Source organism: Pygoscelis adeliae, unplaced genomic scaffold (genome assembly GCF_000699105.1).
Source record: "Pygoscelis adeliae isolate BGI_AS28 unplaced genomic scaffold, ASM69910v1 Scaffold104, whole genome shotgun sequence".
Classification (NCBI taxonomy): Eukaryota; Metazoa; Chordata; class Aves; order Sphenisciformes; family Spheniscidae; genus Pygoscelis; species Pygoscelis adeliae.
In genome coordinates, this window is record NW_008824655.1 from 151,481 (window position 1) to 160,455 (window position 8,975).

The 8,975-nt window shown below is 39.3% G+C and overlaps 1 protein-coding gene across 3 annotated transcripts in view; it reads right to left on the reverse strand.

The window, feature by feature from the left end:
- The window catches only part of SENP7 (SUMO1/sentrin specific peptidase 7), a 46,071-nt gene that overhangs the window by 10,191 nt on the left and 26,905 nt on the right, over window positions 1-8,975 (reverse strand). For all 3 annotated transcript variants that reach the window (XM_009322556.1, XM_009322557.1, XM_009322558.1), the window contains 5 exons: window positions 8,218-8,391; window positions 5,521-5,783; window positions 4,292-4,425; window positions 2,943-3,059; window positions 1,278-1,397 (listed from right to left, as the gene is read on the reverse strand). In XM_009322556.1, the coding sequence (XP_009320831.1) occupies window positions 1,278-1,397; window positions 2,943-3,059; window positions 4,292-4,425; window positions 5,521-5,783; window positions 8,218-8,391 (808 nt within the window). The remainder of the gene's footprint in view (window positions 1-1,277; window positions 1,398-2,942; window positions 3,060-4,291; window positions 4,426-5,520; window positions 5,784-8,217; window positions 8,392-8,975) is intronic.

The following is an 8,975-nucleotide window of genomic DNA, read 5'->3' on the forward strand; positions in this document are numbered from 1 at the left end:
GTCTTTAAGTTAAGCAGCTACATCAGTTGATATTAATTTCATTTACAACAGTACAGAGCCCAATTTTCCACTATCCATTTATCCAAAAAACCCCTCAGAAACAAACAAAACCCACTACCTGTAATCACCAGGGAAGTGTCTAAGCCCAAACACAAAACTAGAACTTCCAAAGCTATCTCCTGATCCAGAGCAGCTACAGTCCTTGAAACATGGTTTATTAAGAGTGCCATTCTAGTTCCTCAAGAAGGTTATGGACAGTCCAGCCATGTAAAAGGAATCAGATCAAGGCACAACAGCATTCTTAACAAGAATAATTTTGTCTCCACCTCAGAACATTCAGGGTCAGAAGACAGTAAAATGATGGAATATATTCTCTCAAGCACAGCTCCTTGAATTTTTGAGACATCTTTGAAAATACTAGAGAAGTTTTTTTTTTTTCCCTTTAACATAGCTTTCACCCAGCAGTGACTGTAACACGAACAAGATAGCACACTTCTTTGTGCAGATGGCCTTGTTTGCCAGTAGAATGAAAAACCTGGGGACTTCATGGATAACAGAAGAAAAATCACTTCAGAGAAACAGAAAAAAAAACTTTGATAAGCTGAATGATGAAAACAGAATGAAAGTTGCTGGCAGATCATCACTGTAAGTGAAGTGGCAGGGCAAGCTCCACTCTCAAACATCAGTGTTGAGAAGGAACGGAAAGTGTGCTAGGGATGGTCCTACCCTTTATACAGTCTTAGCTGGAAACACAAAGTGATACAGGGTTCTTGAGCTCTTAATGACACCTTTTTTTGTGAAACTCTCCAATTCCAGTGCGCTTAAGTGTTAAAAAACAAATGCGTAAACTTTGTAAGAAAATTTTCTTACTAAAAATTTGGACAATAATTTATTACCAATATGTAAAATGAAATATGTGGTAAATCTAAAAATATTTTTAGAAGAGCAATTTCTTAAAATGATGCATACCTTGCAAAATGCTGAGTTTATAATAAAAAGATCAAAATACATAAATAATTGTCTGAAGTAAAGATTCAGATAAAGTTGGAGCAAGGTGATAACATTTTCATTCATATTCAGTATGAATCACATGTAGATTTTAACGAAAAGCACCCATGTGCTTGAATTGTGAGTTACAACATTTAACCACTAATCCTTTGGAGAACACTGATTACTATTTTATAATCAGTGCTAATTAGGAGATGATCTGCAGAACTTCCAAGTGGCATCAACAGATAGCTTATTTCTGGTCATAATGGCATCTAAAATGAACTTACGAAACTTTGAGATCCCCCTCAGAGTTTTTTTCTGTCCTGGTCAGGCACTTATAGAAGAAACTGCTAAAAATGTGTGTACGATCAGCAAGATGTTTTGGTGCCTTCTCCAACAACAGGTATCTACCAAAGAAAAAAGAAGGAAATCATTAAATTCCTTTTCTAGAAAGTAGCATTACTGATAAAAAAGGACAATTATTTTAATGACTTATCATACTCAGGTTATGCTTACTATCAGTTGCCTTCACAGCCACTAATCATGCCAAACTTTTCTCTCTATTTTCAATATGCACGAGTGGACATCATCAGAGTATGTAACAGCCAAGCAACTACTAAGAATGCAGTTATTTTTTATCTCAGATTTGTGCTCCGGTATTAATACTGCTCAATTTATTTTTAGAGTTAGGTTTCTAGCCCTTGCAATTAAGACAGGCTTGAAAACCTAACCAAGTATAAGCCTGTGGAGTGTTATACTCCTGTGTATACAAAAAGCATAGAACAGTTCAGTACTATAAATTGTCCATTTTACTTCTACACGTTATACATGTGAAAGTTAAGGCAAATATTCTACAGGTACTCATTCTGTGTGATTTTACTGTTGATCATTTTACTATAAAGATCAGCTTGAGTGTTTATTCTGTCATTATAGAAGGCCAAAGCTCTCATAATTGCAGTCATCCTACACAAGGTGCCTCCAGCTTCACCCGATGACTTGGGCAACACAGTCATACATGACACAGCTTGCAACACAAAGAAAACTGAGAATGTGGGAAGTCTAACAAATTCAGAAAGTAGAGGGGTTTCTGCAATGATTGAATTAAATTCCTTTATTCAGATCTTCCTCTTCTGGTGAGATGAAGCTACAGCTATTGAGAGGACCACACTGCATGATTTATTTCTAGTTTAGAGCAAAATACAGGTGGCTTTGCTGTAAAACCACATCGAAACACTCTGGTACATGCTTCCTTTCCCACTCCTCTAGACAAGAAGTTTTAACTGGCTTCCTATTGCTTGTAGTTACCGCAGCCATGCTAGATGCCAAGCAAAACGGAATTCTTGCAGACAACCTTCAAAAGAGCCAGAATTCTGCTTAGGTTTAAGTCAGCATAGGGAAACCAAACCTCAGCGTTAGGGAACGGTGGCCCACAATGCTGGTTCTGGAAAACTTGTTTTCACAAGCAACTTTAGCAGGATGGCATGAAGCAGGTAAGCCATGCACAACTTCCTCAAGAAGTATTAGCTGTGTTCCTTTCCGCAGGAGCTGTGCATCAGAAGAATTCCTGAACCCTTGCACAGAATAGCACTGGATGCTCCACTTCATGCAAACTTATTAAATAAACTACCTAGTACAGACCCTCTACTTTATTCAACTGCCTGCTTAAAACTGCTCAGCACTTTCTGTTCTGTGAGGTCGCCAAGAGGCTTTTTTCCCCCAGCTATTCTGTCTGGATTACATCACAGACCTTTAGAGGGACAAGAAGGATGAAATTGAAACAAATTAAACTGCTGAGAATAGATAAAAGCTTTAAAAAAAGCCCAACTTACAAATTCATCATACTGTTACTTCTAAAATTGTTGTATCATATTTAGTGACCAACATTTACAGTAACATTCAAGTCCATATCAGGTCCCAAAAAGAAAGGTACAATTAAGGCTGTGATTACTTACTTAAGATAGAAATCAATGATGACATCATTGAGAAACTCTCCATATTCTAAGCACTCTAGGTCTTCTCTTGTGACTCCCAGTCCTCCTTTTGCAGGTGGGGGTGGATAAACAATTAAACTAGAAAACACAAATCACGTCATAACAGTGACAAACTGTGTTTTACATGATATTCTTCTTCATACAGCTGTTCCACATGTAGAAGATTTTCTAGAAAACCTGTTAAAACTGGTAGTTCTCAAAACTGTTGACTAACTCAAAAGTCCTTTATAATTTCTTCCTCCAATAGTTAAGCGTTACAAAAGAAATATGCACCCCACTGCACACTGAAATTCTGAGAAAACTTTTGAAAAGGAGATTATTTTTTCCCTTCATCTTGTTTTTCTATTTTTGATAAAAGTAATTGACAAATGGACATATAAAATGGGAAGAAATACTAGGGGACATATTCTCAAATGGTATGAATGAACAGTGATTTTCTGTTCATTAAGACTCCAATAAGGACACCCACATTTCCAAGCAGGAAACTTGGGTTTACGCAGCATGCAGCATTATGTACTGTAAGTGGTTTGAAACTGCCGAAGTTACTTCTAAAGCTAGTATTAAAAACTTATTTAAAAAGCTCTAGATTAACAACCATATTACTTAACTGGAACCATGAACTGAGCATTTTTCCTGTTGCAGAAACAAAACCAACTGCTACACTGTCAGTAAAAACAGTGATGGCAAAAGGCAAGAGTTCTTAAGAGGAATTTACTTCACTAATGTTTGCCACACTAGAAGTAAGAGGATTAACAGGCTAGTGCAGACAGAACTGAGGCATGTCAGTGCTCTCATAGCATCTTGCTGCATTACACATTTGTGTGTTCTCATTTTCTAATGTCTTTTGTTAACCAAGCTCCTGTACTAACTAGTAAATTGAATGACAAACTAGTTATAAATAGATTGAGTGTGACAGAACAGTGAAAGAAAACATTGTTTAGATTAAAAAAAAAGGCTCAGCTTAAGTTCGCAATAGCTTTGCTGTGATATGGACTTAGATGGACACTCACAGAGGCCATGAGGTCCTCACCCTCCCATTGATGCATCCATAATATGAGCTTGTAGTCACAGTTCAGGTATTCTCTAGTTTCAGTGAGATGATTTTCTGTCATCCTGTAACACATCCATTTTGTCTGTTAACTATCAGGATGGAAACAGGAATAACTACATTCATACTTGGTGATATTTTAGATTTCTAGAGCATCTTTCACACAACACTTTCAAATCATCTAGAGAATGCTTTTATTCCAGCAATTTGTTTATTCCATTTGTTTTATTTTCACCTTCTCATCTATATGAAATATACTTACTTCTTAACTGCTCCGGTTTCTCTTACTTCTTTCCATTGTTCATTCAGTGCAGAGGACAGAGAGATAGAATAGCAACCACTATTCTGCTTATTCGCAAGGGCATAACTGGGCCTGGCCACTTTTGGTTTTGATTCCTACCAGAAAAAATCCAAACAATAATAGTAGTAAAAGGCATTACACAGCTTGATATGTAAAACAGAACACACAAAAACCAATCCTGAAGCCCACAGGAGTACCCTGCGTCACTGAAGAGGAATCTTGCTGGAGAGCGGAAGTGTAAACATCAGTATTTAGGCAAACATGCCACTGTTCAGACAATAAAAAAGTTATGTCCCTTTTAAAATGATGACAGGTCTTCATCTGTTCATAACCTCTCTCTAAAACTGTTTAAGCATTATTCAGCCAACTGACGCAGAATTGGTTTTGGACAAGAAACAGGACCTGAAAGGATGGAGACAAGTATCAGACTGTCTTAGTAAGAGTTGTGTATGCTTGGAAGGTTGGAAAATCTAGTTCTTAACAATTTGCCTAAAAATGATACAGATTTGAACTGGCTGGCTCAATTCTTAAGTTCCCAGTTTCACAACCAGATTGATCTGTTGTCTCTGTGCTTTTTACTGATGGGAACAAACATATGTAATTTCTCAAGTGACAATGATGTGGGGTTGGGTTGAGACATTGACTCCTCAGGGGGAGGTGTATTAACACATTAACTTGCAGAGCCCCATGTCCTCAGAAGCCTTAGGAATCATTTGGCATTTCAAGCTGTGGAGCCCCCACAAGAATGACTAGAGGTGTCTGGAACAAGCAAGATACACAGCTCCTCCTCTGCTGCACCCCTTCACTTCCAGCTCAACTGAAAAATGGCTCCATCACTCATTACTTGATTAACTCCCAACCTGCTGCCCAACTTGCTGCCCTGGAGACACCACAAGGGCAGGAAATCCCTGTGGTTATAGGCACATGCAACCATGAGTCAACCTAAAGCTTCAGTATTTGCCATTTACTGATGAGGTCTAAACTAGATTGTGTCCACTATCCCTCCGTGGACACAATCTAGTTTACTGTAAATCTTGTCCCACTGTGAGGGAAATGACAAACATGACATGATTTTTTTTGAGCTATGGATTAAGAAAGAATTTATTTTCTGCAACTGGCTGATCTAAAACTTACTAGAATATGTGAACACCAACAGGTGGTGATGAATCAAGCAACAGCTACTCACTAACCTGAACTGCAGGCTCATGAGCATCTGAGGTATTCTCTTTTGACATACATTGCTTTAGTAGATCCTTACTGTAACTCATAAAAGAGCTCTCTTCAGGACAAAGGTCCTTAAACAAGGGTAATGCTTGCTTCAAAGACAAAAGGTCAGGGAGATCTGGTGCTCTGTTCTTCTTGCTCACATCTGTAATCAATTCAGTCAGTCTGCCTTCTTCCCATTCTGTGAGTGGTTGGGACAGTTCAAGAAATACAAATTCACTAGATTTGGCTGGAAAAAGGAGAGAACGGATAGTATAGTATCAACTATTAGGTTATGTGATAAAAACTGGTCTGCACACCCACAAAGGAGCATAAAGAGACAATGGCAGGAGGGGGAGCCCAAATAATACCCTGCCAGGTTCATCGCAGGGGCCATAAGCCCGCTAAAGGCCCACCTCCATAAGCCCAGAGGAGCAGAGAGGCACAATGGCAGGTAGGAACCCGAATTAAGGACTGGGAGGAAGGGACACCCGGTCTGGTCCCTTCCCAGGGCTGTCCCAGGAGATCCTCAGCCCCACGGTCCAGACCTGAAACCCATCACGATGAGTCCATGCCAGAGCACCTTTTGGACTGAGGGGGGGTTGCTGCTGAGGTGTACGGTACATGTGATGGGATGCAGGGGAAGAGCATTTTGGGATTGCACAGGACTTACTATGGGATGTTTCAGGGAAGAACCAAAGGCAGGCAAAAGGGAGGCATTTGGGTGATTTGGGAAGGAACAAGTGTGGGGAAAACAGAGGGCTAAGGGCATAAAAAGGACCAGTTGCATCTAAATACTTTGCTGGTCAGTGCACTTGTCTGGCCATGCCCTGTGCACTGATCAGTGCAGTCTGCCCTGTCTTCTTACTAAATTCCTTTCTAACTCTCTCCTGGGTGAGGGATTCTCTATTTGATGTGTGTGTATGGGGGTCTGAGCGCAGCAACTGGAGTGAGTGCGCATGTGCAAGTGAGCATGTGATTGCTAGTGAAGATCAAGCCAAACTAGGTGAATAGGTGAAGTGCCCTGGGAGCCAGGGGGGTGAGCAGGTCCCTAAGGGACAGTTCTGGCTGTGAGACTGCCTGTGTATCTCTAAGGATGAGAGCACAGGGGGGTCAGCTGTTGGGACCCGGGGAGTCCTGGCCGGCTGTGTGCCTGTGTGCGCATGACGCTCTGTACCAGCAACTGGCAGTGGCCTCAGTGGCTTGTATGTCCAGGTGCCAGCAACTGGGCAGTTGGGATCCAGGGCCAGCAACTGGGCAGACTGAGTGTCTGAGCCCAGCTGACAGAGGGACCCACCTTGTACGTGTGTGTGTATATATATATATGTATGTAATTTCTCACTAGTGGGCCTCCATCCTGCTCAGCCAGAGAGGGGAGCAGGACGAGGCTGTTGCTGCTGTCTGTGTCTGTATGAGTGCTGTGTGTCTGTGTTATCTGTGTGGCCAGCTATGTATATATGTGGCACGTGTGTGTGTTCTGTGTGCTCCACCTATTGGGACTACATCTTCAGCCTTGCTACTGGTTGGACCTGGGGACATGGAGCTGCAGCAGCCTCGCCCCTCTCAGGCTGTCAGATCTGGCACGATATGTTTTTCTCTAATATTAACACACTAAGAAGGCAGGGCAGAATCATAGCAACCATTTCCACAACCTGTAAAACCACCACTGATTTGTTTCAGCAAGTCTCTACATACATTTAAAAATATTTACATTGCTACATATTTAAAAGGCATAAAACATTCAAGCACAGAAATTTAATAACAACTCCTGAAGGTTTCTCCTACAACAAGAATGTAATCAAGGTAAATAAACCTAAGATTAAAAAGTGCCTCACAGCTTCATACTCAGATTCCACTCATTTCACTGGGAGTTGGGTCTATAGAAGCTACCAGTAACTTTGATAAACTTACATCAAGTAAAGGTAATTCACTGCTAAAATTTCATTCAGTATCTCACTTCAAACTACTCGTGCTCCTTATGTAAAGTTAACATTACTTATAATTTTTCTTCATACAGGTGGGGATTGTACAGGGTAAACATACTGTTAAATTTCACACAGGCAACTGACATAATAATTTTGTTAGATGTCATTTTCCAATGATTTTGCTAATGTAATTGTGTGATTGTGCCACTCTGAATATTTGAGCAAAAGTTATATTCAGTTTTACAGAGCTTCACACTAGAAAAACAAATAGAGCCAGTCCATAAGACCCTACAGACTAAATAGCCCATTCGGCCTTCAGTAGAAATTTTCTCCGATAATAATGTAACGGCCCAATGCAGTCTTGTCAAAGATCAAATCAACCTTTATCTGCCAAGCCTTTCGTCTAGCATATACATTACTCAAGACTAAGGACACTTAAAACATCCCATTTATTTTAAAGGGAGAGATACTTCATCATACACAAGCCTAGTTTCAGAAGGCCTCCTCACACAGCTTACAACTGAACTGTGTTACAAGGTCTTTTTATTAAGTAGCAGTGGTTTTGAATCACATTATGTTAAATTTTTCTTCCAAATACAAGTATAGCGAGGCATTTTAGAAAAGCAAAACTGACCAACTTATCTTTAAAAAGCTATAGGCTTTCCTCAGTATTCCAGAAGCACAACTATAAAATAACTGCTTTACTGACATGCCATATGTTAAACCTCTTCACTGCATTTAAGGAAAGAGATTACTCACATGGCTTGCTGACAACTAACTTTCCTAATTGGGTTTCAATCTTTTCTACATAATCCACAGACAACCAAAGGAAAATGATCGTTGTTGAAGAACAGCCACCATCACTTCTCCACAAGCCAAACCTTCTCAGATCCAGAGTATCCACTGTCAGCTTAATATTCTTATTAAGAGCCACTGTAGAAAATAGAATTTAAAATAACCATACCTTTCAAAGCCATGGGTAATTATAAAGTCATACATGTTATAGTAATTACATACTAAGATGTAAGTACGATCAGAGTGCATTACAACAGTACTTGTAGATTTTATTCCTGGCACTACATAAAACGTGTTGAGAATTTAATACTTAAATCAGTTATATCAAACTATGTAAAACAAAGTTACCAAACTGTAACACCAAAAGCTAAACATCTAAATGCAGGGTTCTTAATGAAAAAAAAAAATTGTTTTTTTTGTCAGAATAACCACAGTTAATACCTATAAATATATAAAAAAATATTGCAAATCATTAACTCCTATTTGCTTTTAGTCAATCCAATTCAGAACTGCTCACAAACCTTCTCCTACAAGATACAGAAACCACACATCATCTTCTGAAAATGGACTGAATACAAATCAGTTATATTCCTCTTAGCTTTAGTCAACTCATACATTTTTCTTTCATAAACCTAAGGGTCTAAAACACTAATCTGAAAAGATTAATGTTTCACCTCAAAAACATGCATAGTCATATTTGCTACAGTTCAACACAATATATG